We start from the raw sequence: 21,837 nt of genomic DNA, 5'->3' as shown, positions 1-21,837 counted from the left end.
AGGTATTTAGGATCAATATTTTTCAAGGATTTTTCTCTTTTTATTTTGTGTGTTTCTTTTAAGTAGTCATTTTACTTTACAATTGTTTAAGGATCCCCTCAAGAAGGCTTACCCAGCTATTTAGGTATGCTGACACAGCAACAATAATTACAGCTAGTAATTAAAAAACACTTTTATTGAATTCTTTATGTTTTGTGTGGTGTACATATTTATAGAAATAATTTATTTTCTACACAGATCAACCCTATGAGATTGATGTTATTTCCTCTTAATAGTTGAGGCAGCCAAGGCTTAGAGAGGTTAAATGGTGCAGTCTATGTTATTTGGGGATTATTTCTGTCTAAACTTACTCTTCTCCTAAAAAAGCACTGTGAAAAGTCAACATCTATAATTAATTTGAAATAAATAACTATTAAGTAAACTTTAAACACATACTTTCAAATGATGCTTTGTAACTGTGGTTTCTCGACTAAATTCTGTGTTTCCTTTGAGTTTCTCTCAGGACGAGGATGACACCAAGCATCAGGGTAGTGTCCATTCTCTCCACTTTGAATAGAACAGCTCCACCTTTTTGTTTTATATGGTGGGATTGCCCATTATGCTTTTGTTTCTAAACCAGACTCCGTTGCTAAATTGACTTGAAAAATTGGACCTTATTAGTAACTTTAATTCTTTTCTCTTTTTCACTGTGTAGGTATTTAACGCAAACATTTCTTCCTCTTTCTTGATTTTTGCTTGAAAGTCCCTAACCCATGGCAAGTTATATTAAAATATGTCTTTAGGGTTGCTTGTTGTTAAAGTTCATAACTCTTTTCTCTCATGTGCAAATACTTTTGCTGTTTCTCCTCTCAGCAAGAGGGAACTTGGTAAGGTGGAAGAAAAAGGCAGTGTTTCCTTTGCTATTTACTTTTTCAGTCTTTTGTTCTAAGATTCCTTTTTCAGCCTTGCTTAACTTAAAATTTAAGATAAATTGTTTCAGCCTTAATTCTACTTTTTGGTTGATCCTCCTTAGCAGCCTTTGCAGAGAGCAACCATTTTTTTAATACACTACCTGAGAACTTTTGTAGATTCTATATCATTTCAAACAACTGAATAATTAAACATTTTTATTTGAAGTGATTATTACCAGAGTAATACATGCTTGTGATAAATTTTCAAAAAATTCAGAAGCATATAAAAAAATAAAGTTCTCTGCCCTCCTGCCTGAAGCCCTTGCCCTAGACTTTACTGCTCTTAATATTTGAGTATATCCTAGAGTTCCTCTAGAAGAACAGAATATTTTAAAATTATTTCATCTTTTTAATTATATAAGAATTACATGAATATATTATTATAAAAAATTGAAATGATATAGAAGTACTGATAATGCTGATATAACAGATTTGAGTTCTCTTCCGCTCATCCCAGTTCATTTCATTCCCCTCCCCAGGGGTAATAATCTAAGTAGTCATTCCAGACCTTTTCATGCATTATATACTGTGTCTGTGTACATATACACATATCACCAATCTAGGTATCTTACATTTTTAATATTAATTAGTTTATCCCATACTTACTGTTCTTTAACTTGCTGTTTTCAAATAATATGCCTTGGGTATATTTCCATGACAGTATGTATAGCTCTTGCTCTCCTCCTCCTCCCCATGCTCCAACAGAAACATGTAAAGTACAGCGTGGATTTACCAGAGTATAATTTGATGATTACTGAGGTCTCCCTCCTCAACTTTTTATTATAAACTTCAGAAGGAGGTGTTCCTCATCTCTTCCACGGCGTCAGTTTTCCCTACTGGATCATTTCTAACCACATAAAAACGTGCTGTTGTGTCTCTGATCTGCATGGAAGAACAAAACAATTAAGCAACAACAAAAAACCTGTCTTGACCTTACTATATTCCTTTCTTTCCCTTCCTTTCTCTCCTTTTCCAGCAATATTCCTTGCAAGAGCTAACTTGTCTCAAAGTTCTCTTCTTCCATTCTCTTTTGAACCTATTCCAATCAAGTTTTTGCCCCTTTCACTCCACTAAAATTTCTCTTTGCAGAATCATTTGTGACTCCCATATTGCTGAATTCAGTAATCTTCTAGCAGTCTTCATCTTACCTCACTTACCAGCAACACTGTCACAGTTGATGACTCTATCCTTTGAAACCCTTTTTTTCCTCCTGGCTTACAGCATTATCACAGTTGTGTGGTTTTCTTCTTTCAGTTTCTAGCTGTTTCTTTTCTGTTTCTTTCTAGTCTTCCCTAGTCACCCTGTCCTCTAAATGTTAAAATGTTCCAAGCCAAAATCTTAGGGCCTCTTTTTTTCCCTCTGTTAAAATTCATACCCTAGGTGATTTTATCTACTCACCTAGGCTTTCAAAATCATACTGTCTATATGCTGATGACTCCCAGATTTGATTATCTGCTCTGGATCTCTTCCCTGAACTCTAGGAAAGAGTATATCTAATCGCCTACTTAGCATCTTTTAACTTGATGCCTAACGGGCATCTCAGATTTCACATGTTCAAAACTAAGCTGTTGTCTGCTCTGCCTTCAGAGGGTGTCTGGAATCCTACTACTTCCCACTACCCCTGCTGTGACCACTAACTTGTATTACCTGAATGATTGCAGTAGTTTCCTACTTTGTTTCTTTGCTCCTGACCTTACCCACTTTGAGTTTATTCTCAACATAGATGCCAGAATGTTCTTGCTAAAACTTAGTAAGTCAAATCAGGTCATTCCTCTCTTAAATTCCCCCCATTGGTTTCTTGTCTGATTAAAAGTAAAAGCTGAAGTCCTTACTACAACCTGTGAGACTCTGCATGATCTGGCTCTGCATTACCTCTCTGATCTCATCTTTGCCTTAGCTTCTTAATCTCTCTGCTTTGGCCACATTTAACTTGTTTTTTCACTTGAACATACCAGGTATTCTTCACCCTCAAGGTCTGTGCACTTGGTTCCACTGCCTGAAATCTCTTCCCCCAGTTATCTGCATAGATGACCTTTTTACTGCCTTTATTCTTCACCTCTCACAGCTTAAAATCTATTTGATAACAGACATTAAATAGGAGGTGTAAGAATGATGCATGTTCTAACAGTAGTAGGAAGTTTGGGAACATAGCTGGGGCAGGTTCCTAGTTTAGGGATAAAAAAGACTCTTTGATGAAGTGATATTAATAATGTTTATTCTGAGAACATAAGAAGACATCAGTGAGAGAAATTTCCCATAACTCTTCTACATGAACTATAGCTGAAGCCATAAATTCCCTAGTCAGTTAGTGCTTTTACTAAATTTGGAGAGGTAGAGCTTATACGCTCCTATTTGGAGAACGTGTCATAACCTGAAATTTGATCTGGGATACTTTTTGAAACCATGTAAACCTTCCCCCAGGATCATGACTGTCCCCTCCAAGAATGATCATGGACAATAATGAGAGATGTGATGCCAATATGGTGTGCTTATGAACAGCATGGAGGCAAAAAGAAAAAAGCAAGCAGATCTGCTGCTTTAGAGAACTGGCTTAGTTTTCTATGTATTTGCTCTATTTTTTTCTCTTTCTCCCCGAAGTTTGAACTCCCTTTTCTTTCTATTTGTTCGTCAAAAGTTACCTCTCAAGGGGTGGGGGTTGGAGAGGAGAACTTCACTGATTTTTAACTTGATACTCATTCTGAACTTATAATTCTAATGGTAGCATTTTAATTTTGATATTATATTAGATCCTTGAAGTTGTTCCTAAGGTTTTCATTAGTATGTTCAACTAGACTTAATTCAAAAGTTCATGATTACTTATTTATACTTCGTAAATTTTGCCTACAGTTAGTAGACATAGTTTATATTTCATCGGTAGTCTGTGGGTAAATAGTTATCCATAAAAACACAGGAAAAAATCTTTACTGTATACTTCCATCTTCCAGAGGCAAATACCATTAACATTTTGAGTATTTCCTTTTAGGTTTTTAAATGCATTTTAACATATATCTTGACTACCCTAATTATCTTTCACTTCATGTTATATAAAAACAATATCATGACATATAACTATTTTGGAAGCCCTAATATAACTTATTTAACCATTTTTCCAGTGTTGATCATGTATGCTGTTTAAATATTTCACTATTATAAATAAAGCTGCAGTAAACATCTCTTTGTTGTCAGCTTAGACTATTAGCATTCATTAGAGAATATTGAATATGTACACACACACACACACACACACACACACACACACACACACACTCACTCACACCCCCCCCTAGGAAACAGTTCCTTTTATGAAAAAGCTAGTGACATTATATTAATGTTGTACAGTTCACTCTTAATTAGTTCATACATAAAGATAGCTTTTTTAAGTTATTAAATAGTAAGAAAGCACAGAGGATCATGGAGTTTGAAGGAGACCTGCCTACCACATGAGATATGATCAGTAAATGTTAAATTATTGAACTTTGAGGAGTTATGTGCAACACTATCCCACTTTGGATAATGCAATTTAAAAATCATAGATGTTTATTTGAATTGTTAAAGTATTTTTAAACTTTACAGGCATATATTTCTATCTTAATTTAAATACTATTCCAGTCCATTTAATTTTTAACTATTTGAGTGAGTGGTCCTGGAGTGGTATAAAAATGTAGAAAAACTAAGAATACAAGTTGGAAGGCCTTCCAGTTGGAGCATAATCATAAATAAAGATAACAAAACTTGTGCTATAAGCCAGGGAGAATGTGTGTTTACATGTACACACACTATTTTAGAAATATATTATTTAAGCTGAGGTACAAATGTAAGTCACCTCCAACAACCATATATGAATAATGGTTAACATTTATTGAGCTTATTTTGTATCAGCCACTGGGAAAAGGGCTTTTGCCCACTGTTTAAGCCCCACACCAGCCCTGTGTGGTATATTATTATTAGTATCCCTTATTATTTTATAGATCAAGTAACTGAGTCTTAGAGTATTGTTTAAAATCAAACAGCTACCAGGTGGTAGAATTCAAATGTAGGTAATCTTGAGTCCAAAACCCACAATGTGAAACTCTATTATAAAGCCCACAGTATAGTTCAGTTATGCATAGAATAATGTGGTCTTATCCTTAAAGTGTTCTGTAATAGATTCTATAAACTTGCATAATTCATTCTACTCAAAATTCTTTCAATACTCAATAACTTTTAATGTTGGGGGTTTGTTTTGATATCTGAGTTAAATGTTATTCAAAATATTCCATTGCATTCTTTTTGGTGAAAGGGGAGCCCAGCATGTTATCATCCTCTGTGAAAAGAGCCCCCATCATTATTCTTCAGCCACTGTTTCTCCTGATTGTACAAATTTGGTTTCTTCTATTTTGTTGCAACTTTAAACTTTTTGACCTACAGATTTTTTTGACCTGCAGATTTTTTTTACTAGACCTGTCACCCCCCCACCCCACCCCTAAAATATATCATCTGTGGAGTTAAGGATTTTTAAATTTGGGGATGATCACATTACATTATTTATCATGAATAAACAGTATGCTACTGTTCAGACTTCCAGTGTTCATTTACATCAAATTATTCATTCTAATCCTAGAACATTTTACTTAATACTTGTCTTTATTCCTCTTCCACATGTAGTTTTCTAGATTTTTTTCAATAAATTAGAGTAATCAAGTAGTCCATGCAACAATGAAACGAAACTGTTTACTTACAAATTAAGATTTGTAAATATATTTTCACATAAATTAATTATATTATCCCCAAATAATAATTGAGGCCTAGCTGTAAGACTCAGGTGAGTTGAATTACAGTAATAGTTTATTTCCAATTCTTACTAAGTTTACTTCTTTAAGAGTTAGGTCTTAATTTACTGTTTCTAATGGAGTTTCTCTGTTTCCTCTGTTCTCTCAATTCTCCTCTCTACATTCTTTTCCTCTCATTTCCCTTCCTTTTTTCCCAGTTATTAAGTTGATTTATATCATAGTATTTATTTTGTTATCTGAAAGGATAAAAATAGTTGCCTTCAGTGGTAGGATAAGGGGAATGAGGAAGGGAGATAAAGGTGAAGAGAAAAAAGAAAAAAATTTTGAGCACAGGAAAGAGGTGAGTCATATTTTCCTCGAGGTCTCCATAACAAATCATTAGTCTCATACACAGAATTACTTAACATAATGTGGAGGGCTCCTCTAGACGAGAAATACCCATCAAGATAAATAAACTAGTGTGTTTTCTTCCCCTGAGCATGCTGTAACCATTTATTTAAGTTTTAATAGTTTTTCTACCTTTGCATGTCATTTATATACGTGTGTATGATTTAAACATAGGTAGGAATTGTATCAGCATTTTCAACTTCTAGACCATCTAACATGTTTGGGGTACTAAATATGTATTTTATCAGTTTTTGTTCTATTTAATGATAATTACATGATGTGAGCTAATATCAATCCAGGAAAATAAGGAGTTAGGTTATACATACTTTTAGTTTAAACTGGATGTTAAATCAGATTGTTTTCTTCTCATTTTTATGCTGTGAACAGTTATAGTTTTTACTTGTAAAATTTATTATCTCAATCAGAGTAGCAGATAGTATACTTACAAAAATGGAATATTATATTCTTTAAACAAATTAGTCATTGGGTCACAGAGCTTATACATTTCCAAAATTTTTAAGGTAAATAATATATCATCTTGTTCCTCAACATTAATAAAAATATAAGAAGAAGAGTACTTCAGTCTAAGCCCCTGAAAATTAAAGGACTTGGAGTTTGGGGGTGCTATTTCTGGAGATAACCTGCTTTCTGTCCCCTAGAGATCCTTATAGTGTTTTTTCAATTTAAATTCTTTGACAAAAAATAACATGAAGAATAGTAAACATAATAAATTGCTTATGGATTATAATGATTGGTACTTCTAAAGTATATAGGGGAATGTATGATTAAATTTTTATAGGCCAGAATCTTGCAGAAGATTCTGATCTATTCCAGCTTTTTGGACTATTAGAGGAAAGAAATTATAGAGAAAAGTGCCTCTCTGAAAACTTCTGAAAGCAATTGCAATTGCTAATAGAGAAAAAGCATGCCTAATCAGGATGCCTAAACCTAAGCAGATGAATGAATTTGTTATATTACCTAATTGACTCACTTGAGAGGTATTTTTTGACTCACTCTGCTGTTATTAATGGGATGAGAATAAGATGGTGTCTAACCAGGGGACCAGAACATCCAAAACCTTTGCCTTCTTGTGGGATCTCTAGAGAAACAAACATTCTATCATCCTGAGGCTTTGTCACCAAAAAACACTTTAGAAATAAAAATAGACAGACAAACTTCTTGAAGGCTTTTCTAGCTAAGTTTACTGGTGGACTGGGGCCTAGAATTAAAAATGACTGGAGGACTGTCTTTGCTTTCTTTAAGTCCACGGCTGAGTGGTCTGATTGCTATTAAATAAGTGAAGTCCAATTAGCCATCAAGAAAATGGGCAAGTAGGAGATGTATATTTTGAGTAAGAACTAAAGAATAATAGAGAGTTTGTCCCAATTCCTAGAGTAAGGCTGATCTAGATCACCTGTTTCAGGCTTTTTAAAGTTCTTTTTCACCTGCTGCTTGGTGGAAGGGTGGATATTTTCAGAGAAAGATAGAGCTTGCCTCAATGTCTAGAGTTGCCCACCCAGTCATATGAGATTAAGCCAGGGCAACTTCTGAATAGGAAGTACAACCGCATAAATTTAATGGCAGAGAGAGCCAAGTAGAGAACACAAGAAGAGAGCTGTTAGTCTTCATTTTTATGGAAACAATAAAGAGAGGAGAGGAGAGAAGAGACAAGAAAACAGACATTAAGATAGAGCCTTCGTCCATGAAGGAATAGGCCCTGGAGCCTTACATCTGTGAAAGAAGATCCCAAGACATGGCACCCAAGAGAAAAGTATCCACATCCTTGATACTGATGGCTGGGAAATTGGTCCTCGTTCCTGATGACACACTATCATTATGCCTGCACCTTGGGCAATGGGAGGGAAACTGTGTTGCCAATATTTATTAATGTTCATGAGATTCTTAAATATTTGAAATCTGTAAATTCTTTTTAAAAAATTTTTATTGAGGTATAATTTGAAAACTACATTTTTTAATAATATTATGTTCTATTATTTTCCTCCAAAGATTTGTGCTGATTGGGTAAAAGCTGATTAGTATTAATAAAGCATATAAATAAGAGGGAGAAGGGTTAAATAATCTTTTACTGAATAAATGACTCTATATGCTATTGGACACAGCTTTAGTTCTTCCTAGTCAACTTCGCTCTTGTCTTTAGATTTTGCTTTTTCCTTTTCTACCCTGAACTCAATCATGAAACTCAGCAACACGGCACAGGTAGGTCTCTGAAAGGCCCACTATGATCCCTTCATTGTTCCTCAAAGCTGTCAGGTTCCTCCTCTCTCTTCCCTTCTAGAATATCCAATGGTATCAGCTGTGGAAAGAACATTGGACATATTCCCTGGTATAAAGGTAGTTGGAAGGGAAAGTACAAATTTATATCCTGCAATTCTTTATAAATCATGAAGACAACCCTTTCTTTATAAAACAATTTTTAGACTGGCTGTAAAGTGAAATGGGTTATTTAAAGTATTTATAATAGTATGAAGGTATAATCCCTTACAGAAAATAAAAAGTATGTTGAACTAATTGTATGTCAGAGGAGTGATTTGGAGGGTCTTGTTTTTATGACAAAGTATATATCTGAAGAAAAGCATTTAAAAAGAGGTTTTACAAGCCTTCTTTTAAATTTTAAACTTAAAAAAATAAACTGTAGCATACAAACAAAAAAATACTCTGCCAGCTTTTCTGTAGTTAAGTTTCTTCCCATGAGGCAAGGCCAACTAATCGAAGATCCTCCCCATCTTGACTCGGATGAGCAAACCTAAAAACCTACTGTGTTAACATAATTTTGAGATTCTGTCTTTGGAGATTTTGCTTTTGTTATAAGATCTCACTATCTCACTATTAGCCTTATTTTTTTTTAAAAAGCAGATGTTAATTCTTAGGTCACATTCCAAGTGTCATCAGCAAATATGTATACAGGTTGTTTTTTTTTTTGTCAGACTCAGTTACCACAAATTGAATTATGCCTCATTAATTCACAATCGTAAGTTAGGATTTTCATCACCAAGTAAGTTCGTGTGTATTGGAGGAATACCATTGTTTACTATATATGACTGTATGCCACCAGTTATATACCTTATGCTGTCTCACAGTCTTAATAAACTCTAGTTTTAAATTTATTTAATTCATGTTGCCTTGAGTTAAAAAAAATTAAAATTATCTGTCATCACTTTGGACCCTGATTCTGTTTTTATCACTCTGACCGAGGTCTTCAGTGATTTCCTGTTCTCTACAGGAATAAATCCATCTTCCTTAACCTGGCATTCAGGAGTCTTTACATTCCATCTGCAATCTTATTGCCTGGCTTTGTCTCTTATTATTCCTTCTGCTGCTCCTCCTCTACTTTAGCAGTAGATGCTAGTTTTTACTAAATGGGAACTCTCAATGAAAGTTTTTCTTTTTTTCTTTCAAATGTATATATTGAATCCAATTAGGCTGATAGATCTTACTCTCCCTTTCTGTTTCTTCCTACCACTGTACATATTTTTCTTTACATTTCTTCTATCTTTAGAATGACTTTTTTGTTTTCATTCAATTTCTATAATACCATCATGGCTCAGTTCAAGTCCGTTCTTTATCATGAAGATTAATATAGCTAGCTTAAAATGTTTGCATCCCTGTATTACAACTGGCCAATAGAACATCTTGTCTTTTTAACATCAGTTGGAGTTTTATATTGGTAGGTGATTATATCATTTAGTTTCCCATATGTTTTTATATTGTTATTCCTCTTAGACTATTAAAATAACTTGAGGGCAATGAGTATGTCATATATAGACCATATATATGTATAAGTTTGTATATATGTATAGACATAACTATTTTATTGATCATTAATAAATTTGGTTATATGTTTTGAAACAGCTTTACAGTGAGTTACATATTTGGTTTGAAACCACAAAATCAAGTGAAGCTATGCTCCGACAAAGTGTTGTTAATCTTCAGGATAAGCTATTTCAAAAAGAGCAGGAAAACGCTGCATTAAAAGAAAAGCTTCAGGAGTCACAAGGAGCACTCTATCCTTTACCTCGAGAATGTGATTCAGACCACTCAGAACAGGTGAGACATTTTCTAAAAATGTTACCCAGTATAATATCATATTAAATTTTCTAGTATAATTGACTAAAACACAAAAATTGAATAAATTTGCATATATTAGAATATAAGCGTGGCAGATTTACGCTGTGCTATTTTTTTGTACTCTGTAGACATAAATATTATATACAATGTGGATTCATATAGAAATGCATGTAGAAACACAGGGTGTATCTGGTATAGTTATTGGGATGAAACATTTGGTTGATATATGATAATGAAGAGGAAATTAATAGGTCATGTCCATTTTGAGACATTTTATTGAATGGGGTAATGGAATGAAAAGAGTATTGAATAGAAAATCGCATAAAAGTACTTGCCGTAATTCCTGGTATGTGGTAGTTAATACCATTTAGTCCCAGCTCTATCACTATCTTTTTTTTTTTTTTTTAAAGTTTTAATTTATTGATTGATTGCTATGTTGGGTCTTCGTTTCTGTGCTAGGGCTTTCTCTAGTTGCGTCAAGCAGGGGCCACTCTTCATCGCGGTGCGCGGGCCTCTCACTATCGTGGCCTCTCTTGTTGCCGAGCACAGGCTCCAGATGCGCAGGCTCAGTAGTTGTGGCTCACGGGTCTAGTTGCTCCGCGACATGTGGGATCTTCCCAGACCAGGGCGCGAACCCGTGTCCCCTGCATTAGCAGGCAGATTCTCAACCACTGCGCCACCAGGGAAGCCCTATCACTATCTTGATATATGATTTTGGACAGATCAGTTGACTTTTCTACCTATTCTTGTCCTATTAAATGAGGTAGTACAAATGTATAGATAAATATGCAGGTTCAGGATTCAAATAAACCTGGGATCAAATTATAGCTTTGCCTGTGAGCTTTGTGAACTTGAGCAAATTTCTTAACCCTTTAGCCAAAGTTTCTTCACAAATAAAGTGTTGATATTAATAGTATCTTTATCATAAGAGTTTTGTGAGGATTAATGAGGTAATGCATGTCAAATGCAGAGCCTGTCATATAGAAAATATCCAGTGGTACCTCTTTTAGATAATTTTCAAGGTAACTGTCATCTCTAAATATGTATTATAAAACAATCTTATTCTTATAAATTTATTTGTTTTTAAGGCACTCAGCACTTCTTTAAATGTTAGAATTTAAAGAAGTGAAATTAACAGAAGTACATAATTGGGAGCTTAAATGTTTATTAATGATCCAGTAATTTTTCAACCCAGCATATTTTGTCTTGCTAACAACTCAAACGTAAGATGACAAGTTTTAAATTTGTATTGTATTATATTGCATTTTTTGGACATCAGGTGCACAGAATTGGATTAGTCATAAGATTTGTATCATGACACAGTATTATGTTACATGCATATTTATTTTAATTAAGTTACTTTTTTGTTACAATAAACACTGTTGGTCCCACCAACTAATTCAAGGGTAGGAAATTACTAATAACTTATATCTACTTGTATCCTTCACCCTTTACTGGTACCCTGATTCTCTCACCAGAGGTAACTACTGAACTATTTATCATTTTGATTATTTTTTAGAAAGTTTTATCTCATATAAATTTATGAGGAAATAGAATATTGTTTAGTTTTGCCATTTATAAAAATGTATCAAATTGTGTTGTTTCCTGGGATTTGGCAATTTTGACTCATCACTGTGTTAAGATTCATCTATGATGTTTGGTATAACTTCATTTATTTTGACTGATATAAAATATTCTGTTATATGTGATTATATCATAACTACTTGTCCATTCATTTGTAGATGAGTATTAGGGTTATTTCCAGTTTTTTGCTGTTATGAATAATGCTGCAATTGACATTTTTTACATGATTCTTCGTACACACGTGCATGCATTTTTGTGGATTAACTATCTCAGAATGGAAATCCTAGGTGTAGGGTGTGAAAATGTAAACTTTCACAAAATACTGGTCACTTATTTTTCAAAGTGGTTTTCATCAATTTTACTCACATCAACAATGCATTTGGTTGTATTTCCTACGATTACTAGCCAAGTGAGTGCCTTCCTCTGCAAAATGTCTATTTATGTCTTTTATCCATTCTTGTACTGGATTTTTTTCTTATTGATTTGTAAAAGTTCTTTAAATGTCCTTGATATTAATCTCTAGTAAGTTGAATGTGTGGCAAATATCTTCTCTCAGTGTGTACCTTGTCTTTTCATTTTCTTTAACATGTCATATAAACAGATATTCTTAATTTTAATTTAGAAAATTTAATCTTTTATAGTTAGTGCTCATTTAAGAAATTCTTCTCTACCCCAAATATGGAAATATTTGCACCTCTGTTTCCTTCAAAAAGTTTTAAAGCTTTGCTTATGTCATTTATGTCCATAATTCATTTGGAATTTTATTTCACATACAGTATAAGGTAAGGATCCATTTTTATTTATTTATTTTTCCCCAAATAGTAGCTAGTTTTTCCAAATCAACCCATTGGATGATCCACCTTTTTTCTTGTGTAGTGCTGGGCTACCTCTATCATGTATCCTAGTTCAGTGTATTTGTGAGTTTCTTTCTAGACTCTTTTCTCTATATTCCTGGATAATGTTACATCATCTTAATCAGTATAGCTTCATAGTAAGTCTTTATATTTGGTAGATTACTTTCTTACTGTTCTTTAAAGTGTCTTGGCCATGTTGGCACTTAGCAGTATAACTTTAAGGGTAATTTATAGTTTCATGAAAACACTTGAAATTTTTTGTAAACGATTTTATTGAAGTGTAACATACAAATAGTAAAGTGTACAAACCTTAAGTGTTTAACTCAATGACATTTCACAAATAGAACACATCCATATAAATACCACTCAGATCAAGATGTAGAATATTACCAGTATTCAGTAAACCTCCATAATGTTCCTAATTAGTGGCTACCCGTACGATGTAACCAGTTTTGACTTCTATCATCATTGATTAGTTTTGCTTCTTTTTGAAACTTAACAGTATTTAACCTTTAAACACTCTATATGCTATGGGGTTTTTTTGTAAATATCATTTATCATATTAGGAAGTTCCCATCTATTCACAGTTTGAAAGCTTTTTCATGAACAGGTATTGATTGTATACAATGTGTCTTTTAAGATGATGCTAAGGCTTTTCTCATGTATTCTGTTAACATGGTTATTACATTGATTGTTTTTCAATTATTAATTCAGTTTTGTATTCTTTGAAATAAACCTAACTTTGTTGTAATGTTTTATTATTTTCATAGTGCTGGATTCAATTGGCCAGTATTTTTCTTAGGATTTTAACATCTATCTTTATGAGGGATATTGGGCTGTACTTTTCCTTTCTTGAATGTTTCTTGTTAGATTTTATCAAGGTGATGCTGGTGTCCTACTATGAATTGCAAAGTATTCTCTCTTTTTTACTTCACTAGAAGAGTTTGTATAAGACATATTTCTTTCTTATTAAACACTGAATGCTCTCCTTCTAACATAAGGAACAAGTCAGTTATATTCAACATTGTACTGGAGATTCTAACTAGTACAATAAGGCAAGAAACAAATAAAATCATGCTAATTAGAAATAAGGAAGTAAAACTTTTTATTCACAGAACCTGAGCGTCCGTATACAAAGCGTACTGAATCTATGATGAAACAACTAGAAATAGTAAGAAAATTTAACAGTGTTGCAAGATACCATCAATTTACAAAAGTCAATTATATATCTAAATATTAGAAACAAATAATTAGAAATTGAAATCGAAAAAGACCATTTATAAGAATATCAAAACCTGTGTAATAATTAAGGATAAATTTGACAAAATATGCCCCGGACCTATACACTGAAAAGTACAAAACATAGCAGAGTGAAATTAAAAGACATATATAAGTGGACAGCTAGGCCAAGTTCATGAATCAGAAGATGCAATGTTGTCAAAATGTCAGTTCTCCCCAAATTGATCTATTTATTATGTAATCCCAATCAAAATTCCAGAAAGCTATAGTTTTTAGATAAATACAAGCCAATTCTAAAATGTATAGGGAAATGCAAGGGACCTAAAAGAGCAAAATAAAGTATTTGGTTGGCCAAAAAGTTCATTTCGGTTTTTCTATAAGATGTTATGGAAAACCCCAAACGAACTTTTTGGCCAACCAAATAGTAAAAAATAAAGTTGGAGGACTTACACTACCCAATTTTGAGACCTATTTATCAAGCTAAAAAAGAAAAAAATGGTGTGGTATTGGCATAATGATTGACAAAATAATCGATATAACAGAATAGAGTCCAGAAAAATACCCAGTAATACATGTCGCTGTATAGTACCTCTTGAAATGTGGGTACTGTAAGTCACTTTGTTCTTTTTCAAGGATGCTCTGTAGACTCTTGCTCTACTGCGTTTTTATAGAACTTTTAGTATTAGCTTGTCAACTTTACAAATAAATATTCAGTTAGAAATGTTTCTAATTTCCCTTGTGATTTTCATTTTGCCCCTTTGGTTATTAGAAAATGTGTTATTTACTTTTGAAATGTTTGTGTTTTTTCCTTGTATATCTTATTTTTATTCACTTCTAATATAATTCCATTATGGTCAGAGATAGTGTTCTATAAGATTACTGTATTTGGAAATTTATTGAGACTTGTTGTATGGTGCAGCATATAGTTTTGATGAATGTACTATTTATACCTGAAAATAATTTATAATCTGCAGGTATTGGCTGGAGTGTTCCTTAAATATCAATATTAATTATGTCATTGTGGTTGACAGTGTTCAGATCTTCTGTCTTTAGTGATTTTTATCCTTAGTTTTTAAATCAGTTTTTCTATCAGTTGCTGAGAGAGGTGTTAAAAATCTTCCAGTATGTTGTAGATTTTTCTGTTTTCCCTTTAATTTTGTCAACTTTTTCTTCATGTATTTTAAAGCTGTTTTATTAGGGGCATACATACTTATGACTGTCATTTCTTTCTAATTAATTGAACCCTTTGCTATTGTAAAATGTCACTTTTAACTATAATAATATTCTGTTGACTTGAAATCCAATTTTATGATGTTAATATAGCCAGTCAGTCTCTTTAATGGTTACATTTTCCATGGGAGATTACCTTTTTCTTATTCTTTAAATTTCCATCTATAGGTGTCTTAATATTTAAAGTGTACAGAGTAAGATTCTGTTTTTTATTCATTCTGACAATTTCTTCCTTTTCATTGCAGCGTTAGTGCACTTAAATTTAATTATTAATATGGTTGGGTTTAGGTGTACCATCTTACCATTTGTTTTCCATTTGTCCTATTTTTTGTTCCTCTGTTCCCATTTCCTTCCTTTTTCTGGATTAATTGACTGTTTATATATTTTTTAAAAGCAATTTAAAAACGTCACTTTTCTGTCTTCTGCACTCCACTGTTTCTCACAGTATCACTGGGAATTTGTTTCATTGTTCACTTAAATGTGATGTGTCAGTTTTGGCTGGCTTTTTTCCTCAATATTTAACCTTTGGTTTTAAGCACTTTAATTATGATGTTCCCAAGTATGATTTTCATTGTAGTCATCCTTCTTGCAGTTTGATAAGCTTCTTTTTTTTTTTTTTTTTTTTAAAGGTTAGACTTTATTTATTATCCAGATTCTATTTCTATTTCCTGGGGATTTAAAATTTTTTTTTAACATCTTTATTGGAGTATAATTGCTTTACAATATTGTGTTAGTTTCTGCTGTATAACAAAGTGAATCAACTATATGTATACATATATCCTCATATCCCCTTCCTCTTGTGTCTCCCTTCCACCCTACCTATCCCACCCCTTTAGGTGGTCACAAAGCACTGAGCTGATCTCGCTGTGCTATGCAGCTGCTTCCCACTAGCTACCTATTTTACATTTGGTAGTGTATATATGTCAGTGCTACTCTTTCACTTCATCCCAGCTTACCCTTCCCCCTCCCCGTGTCCTCAAGTCCATTCTCTACATCTGCGTTTTTATTCCTGTCCTGCCCCTAGGTTCATCAGAACCATTTTTTTTTAGATCGCTTATGTATGTGTTAGCATATGGTATTTGTTTTTCTCTTTCTGACTTACTTCACTCCATATGACAGACTCTGGGTCCATCCACCTCACTACAAATAAGTCAATTTCGTTTCTTTTTCTGGTGGAATAATATTCCGTTGTATATATGTGCCACATCTTCTTTATCCATTCATCTGTCAGTGGACACATAGGTTGCTTCCATGTCCTGGCTATTGTAAATACTGCTGCAGTGAACATTGTGATACATGATTCTTCTTGAATTATGATTTTCTCAGGGTATATGCCCAGTAGTGGGATTGCTGGGTCATTTGGTAGTTCTATTTTTAGGTTTTCAAGGAACCTCCATACTGTTCTCCATAGTGGCTGTCTCAATTTACATTCCTACCAACAGTGCAAGAGGGATCCCTTTTCTCCACACCCTCTCCAGCATTTATTGTTTGAGATTTTTTGATGATGGCCATTCTGACCAGTGTGAGGTGAATACCTCATTGTAGTTTTGATTTGCATTTCTCTAATGATTAGTGATGTTGAGCAGCTTTTCATGTGCTTCTTGGCCATCTGTATGTCTTCTTTGGAGAAATGTCTGTTTAGGTCTTCTGCCCAGTTTTGGATTGGGTTGTTTGTTTTTTTAATATTGAGCTTCATGAGCTGTTTATATATTTTGGAGATTAATCCTTTGTCCGTTGATTCATTTGCAAATATTTTCTCCCATTCTGAGGGTTGTCTTTTCATGTTGTTTATGGTTTCCTTTGCTGTGCAAAAGCTTTTACGTTTCATTAGGTCCCATTTGTTTATTTTTGGTTTTATTTCTCTTACTTTCGGAGGTGGTCAAAAAGGATCTTGCTGTATTTATGTCATAGAGAGTTCTGCCTATGTTTTCCTCTAAGAGTTTTATAGTGTCTGGCCTTACATTTAGGTCTTTAATCCATTTTCAGTTTGTTTTTGTGTATGGTGTTAGGAAGTGTTCTAATTTCATTCTTTTACATGTAGCTGTCCCGTTTTCCCTGCACCACTTATCGAAGAGGCTTTCTTTTCTCCATTGTATATTCTTGCCTCCTGTGTAAAAAATAAGGTAACCATATGTGCAAGGGTTTATCTCTGGGCTTTGTATCCTGTTCCATTGATCTATATTTCTGTTTTTGTGACAGTACTATACTGTCTTGATTACTGTAGCTTTGTAGTATAGTCTGAAGTCCAGGAGCCTGATTCCTGCAGCTCTATTTTTCTTTCTCAAGATTGCTTTGGCTACTTGGGGTCTTTTGTGTTTCCATACAAATTGTGAAATTTTTTGTTCTAGTTCTGTGAAAAATGCCATTGGCAATTTGATAAGGATTGCATTAAATCTGTAGATTGCTTTGGGTAGTATAGTCATTTTCACAATGTTGATTCTTCCAATAAAAGAACATGGTATATCTCTCCATCTGTTTGGATCATCTTTAATTTCTTTCATCAGTGTCATATAGTTTTCTGCATATAGATCTTTTGTCTCCTTAGGTAGGTTTATTCCTAGGTATTTGATTCTTTTTGTTGCAGTGATAAATGGGGTTGTTTCCTTAATTTCTCTTTCAGATTTTTCATCATTAGTGTATAGGAATGCAAGAGATTTTTGTGTGTTAATTTTGTATCCTGCTACTTTACCAGATTCATTGTTTATTAGCTCTGGTAGTTTTCTGGTAGCATCTTTAGGATTCTCTATGTATAGTATCATGTCATCTGCAAACAGTGACAGTTTTACTTCTTCTTTTCCGATTTGGATTCCTTTTATTTCTTTTTCTTCTCTGATTGCTGTGGCTAAAACTTCCAAAACTATGTTGAATAAAGTGGTGAGAGTGGGGAACCTTGTCTTGTTCCTGATCTTAGGGGAAATGGTTTCAGTTTTTCACAGTGAGAACAATGTTGGCTGTGGGTTTGTCATGGCGTTTATTATGTTGAGGTAGCTTTCCTCTGTGCCTCCTTTCTGCAGAGTTTTTATCATAAATGGGTGTTGAATTTCATTGAAAGCTTTTTCTTCATCTGTTCAGATGATCGTATGGTTTTTATCCTTCAATTTTTTAATATGGTGTATCACATTGATTGATTTCTGTATTTTTAAGAATCCTTGAATCCCTGGGAGAAACCCCACTTGATCATGGTGTGTGATCCTTTTAATGTGCTTTTGGATTCTGTTTGCTAGTATTTTGTTGGAGATTTTTGCATCTATGTTCATCAGTGTTACTGGCCTGTAGTTTTCTTTTTTGTGACATCTTTGTCTGGTTTTGGTATCAGGGTGATGTTGGCCTTGTAGAATGAGTTTGGGAGTGTTCCTCCCTCTGCTATATTTTGGAAGAGTTTGAGAGGATAGGTGTTAGCTCTTCTCTAAATGTTTGATAGAATTCGCCTGTGATGCCATCTGGTCCTGGGCTTTCATTTATTGGAAGATTTTTAATCACAGTTTCAATTTCATTACTTGTGATTGGTCTGTTTATATTTTCTATTTCATGCAGGTTCAGTCTGGGAAGGTTGTGCTTTTCTAAGAAGTCCATTTCTTCTAGGTTGTCCATTTTATTGGCATATAGTTGCTTGTAGTAATCTCTCATGATCCTTTGTATTTCTGCAGTGTCAGTTGTTACTTCTCCTTTTTCATCTCTAATTTGTTTATTGAGTCTTCTCCCCTTTTTTCTTGATGAGTCTGGCTAGTGGTTTATCAGTTTTTTTTAAGGTTTTATTTATTGATTTATTATTTATTATTTTGGCTGCATTGGGTCTTCATTGCTGTGCGTGGGCTTTGTCTAGTTACAGTGAGCGGGGGCTACTCTTTGTTGTGGTGTGCGGCCTTCTTATTGTGGTGGCTTCTCTTGTTGTGAAGCATGGGCTATAGGCACGCAGGCTTCAGTAGTTGTGGCACACAGGCTCAGTAGTTGTGGCTTGCAGGCTGTAGAGCACAGGCTCAGTAGTTGTGGCACACGGGCTTTGTTGCTCCGCGGCATGGGGGATCTTCCCAGACCAGGGCTCAAACCCATGTCTCCTGCATTGGCAGGCGGATTCTTAACCATCTGTGCCACCAGAGAAGTCCTAATGGTTTATCAATTTTCTTTATCTTCTCAACGAACCAGCTTTTAGTTTTATTGATCTTTGCTATTGTTTTCTTCATTTCTTTTTCATTTATTTCTGATCTGATCTTTATGATTTCTTTCCTTCTGCTAACTTTGGGGATTTTTTTTGTTCTTCTTTCTCTAACTGCTTTAGGTGTAAGGTTAGGTTGTTTATTTGAGATTTCTCTTGTTTCTTGAGGTAGGATTGTATTGCTATAAACTTTCCTCTTAGAACTGCTTTTGCTGTATCCCATAGGTTTTGGGTCGTCATGTTTTCATTGTCATTTGTTTCTAGGTATTTTTTGATTTCCTCTGATTTCTTCAGTTGTCTCTTGGTTATTTAGTAGTATATTGTTTAGCCTCCATGTGTTTGTATTTTTTACAGTGTTTTTCCGGTAATTGATATCTAGTCTCATAGTGTTGTGGTTGGAAAAAGATACTTGATATGGTTTCAATTTTCTTAAATTTACCAAGGTTTGATTTGTGACCCAAAATATGATCTATCCTGGAGAATGTTCCATGAGCACTAGAGAAGAAAGTGTATTCTGTTGTTTATGGATGGACTGTCCTATAAATATCAATTAAGTCCATCTTGTTTAATGTGTCATTTAAAGCTTGTGTTTCCTTATTTATTTTCATTTTGGGTGATTTGTCCATTGGTGAAAGTGGGGTGTTAAAGTCCCCTACTGTTATTGTGTTACTGTCGATTTCCCCTTTTATGGCTGTTAGCATTTGTCTTATGTATTGAGGTGCTCCTATGTTGGGTGCATAAATATTTACAATTGTTACATCTTTTTCTTGGATTGATCCCTTGATCATTATGTAGTGTCCACTTGGTCTCTTGTAATAGTCTTTATTTTAAAGTCCATTTTGTCTGATGTGAGAATTGCTACTCCAGCTTTCTTCTGAATTCCATTTGCATGGAATATCATTTTCCATCCACTCACTTTCAGTCTGTGTGTATCCCTAGTTATGAAGTGGGTCTCTTGTAGACAGCGTATACATGGGTCTTGTTTTTGTATCCATTCAGCCAGTCTGTGTCTTTTGGTTGAAGTATTTAATCCATTTACAGTTAAGGTAATTATTCAATATGTATGTTCCTATTACCATTTTCTTAATTGTTTTGGGTTTGTTGTTGTAGGTCTTTTCCCTCTCTTGTGTTTTCTGCCTAGAGAAGTTCCTTTAGCATTTGTTGTAAAGCCGGTTTGGTGTTGTTGAATTCTCATAGCTTTTACTTGTCTTTAAAGGTTTTAATTTTTCCATCAAATCTGAATGAGATCCTTGCTAGGTAGAGTAATCTTGGTTGTAGGTTTTTCCCTTTCATCACTTTAAATATGTCCTGCCACTCCATTCTGGCTTGCAGAGTTTCTGCTGAAAGATCAGCTGTTAACCTTATGGGGATTCCCTTGTATGTTATTTGTTGCTTTTCCCTGGCTGCTTTCAATATTTTTTGTTTGTATTTAATTTTTGATAGTTTGATTAACATGTGTCTTGGCATGTTTCTCCTTGGATTTATCCTGTATGGGACTCTCTGTGCTTCCTGGATTTGATTGACTATTTCCTTTCCCATATGAGGGAAGTTTTCAACTATAATCTCTTCAAATATTTTCTCAGTCCCTTTCTTTTTCTCTTTTTCTGGAACCCCTATCATTCGAATGCTGGTACATTTAATGTTGTCCCAGCAGTCTCTGAGAATGTCCTCAATTCTTTTCATTCTTTTCTGTGTATTCTGCTCTATGGCAGTTATTTCCACTATTTAATCTTGCAGGTCACTTATCTGTTCTTCTGCCTCAGTTATTCTGCTATTAATTCCCTCTAGAGAATTTTTAATTTCATTTATTGTGTTGTTCATCATTGTTTGTTTGCTCTTTGGTTCTTCTGTGTCCTTGTTAAACATTTCTTGTATTTTTTCCATTCTGTTTCCAAGATTTTGAATCATCTTTACTGTCATTACTCTGAATTCTATTTCAGGTAGACTGCCTATTTCCTCTTCATTTGTTTGTTCTGGTGGGTTTTTACCTTGCTCCTTCATCTGCTGCGTATTTCTCTGTCTTCTCGTTTTATTTAATTTACTGTGTTTGGTGTCTCCTTTTCACAGGCTGCAGGTTCGTAGTTGCTGTTGTTTTTGGTTTCTGCCCCCAGTGGGTGAGGTAGTTTCAGTGGCTTCTGTAGGCTTCTTGGTGGAGGGGACTGGTGCCTGTGTTCTGGTGGTTGGGGTTGATCTTGTCTTTCTGGTGGGCAGGGTTGTGTCCGGTAGTGTGTTTTTTGGTGTTTATGGACTTATTATAATTTTAGGCAACCTCTGTGCTAATGGGTGGGGTTGTGTTCCTGTCTTGCTAGTTGCTTGGCATAGGGCGTCCAGCACTGGAGTTTACTGGCCGTTGGGTGGAGCTGGGTCTTAGCATTGAGACAGAGATCTGCGGGAGAGCTCTCGCCGATTGACATTACGTCAGGCAGGGAAGTCTCTAGTGCTCCAGTGTCCTGAACTCAGCTCTCCCACCTGAGACGCTCAGGCCTGACACCAGGCTGGAGCACCAAGACCCTTTCAGCAACACGGCTCAGAAGAAAAGGGAGGGAAAAAAGAAAGAAAATAAATAAATAAATAAAATAATAAAT

At 34.3% G+C, this 21,837-nt stretch overlaps 1 protein-coding gene across 6 annotated transcripts in view; it reads left to right on the top strand.

Moving 5' to 3' along the window:
• CNTLN (centlein) overlaps positions 1–21,837 on the top strand; it is a 371,323-nt gene that overhangs the window by 144,863 nt on the left and 204,623 nt on the right. For all 6 annotated transcript variants that reach the window (XM_082401583.1, XM_082401582.1, XM_082401581.1 and 3 more), the window contains exon 8: positions 9,977–10,171. In XM_082401583.1, the coding sequence (XP_082257709.1) occupies positions 9,977–10,171 (195 nt within the window). The remainder of the gene's footprint in view (positions 1–9,976; positions 10,172–21,837) is intronic.

The sequence above is a fragment of the Balaenoptera borealis genome (genome assembly GCF_965194805.1).
Source record: "Balaenoptera borealis genome assembly, chromosome: 8".
Taxonomy (NCBI): Eukaryota; Metazoa; Chordata; class Mammalia; order Artiodactyla; family Balaenopteridae; genus Balaenoptera; species Balaenoptera borealis.
This window is presented reverse-complemented; position numbering and strand designations above follow the sequence as displayed.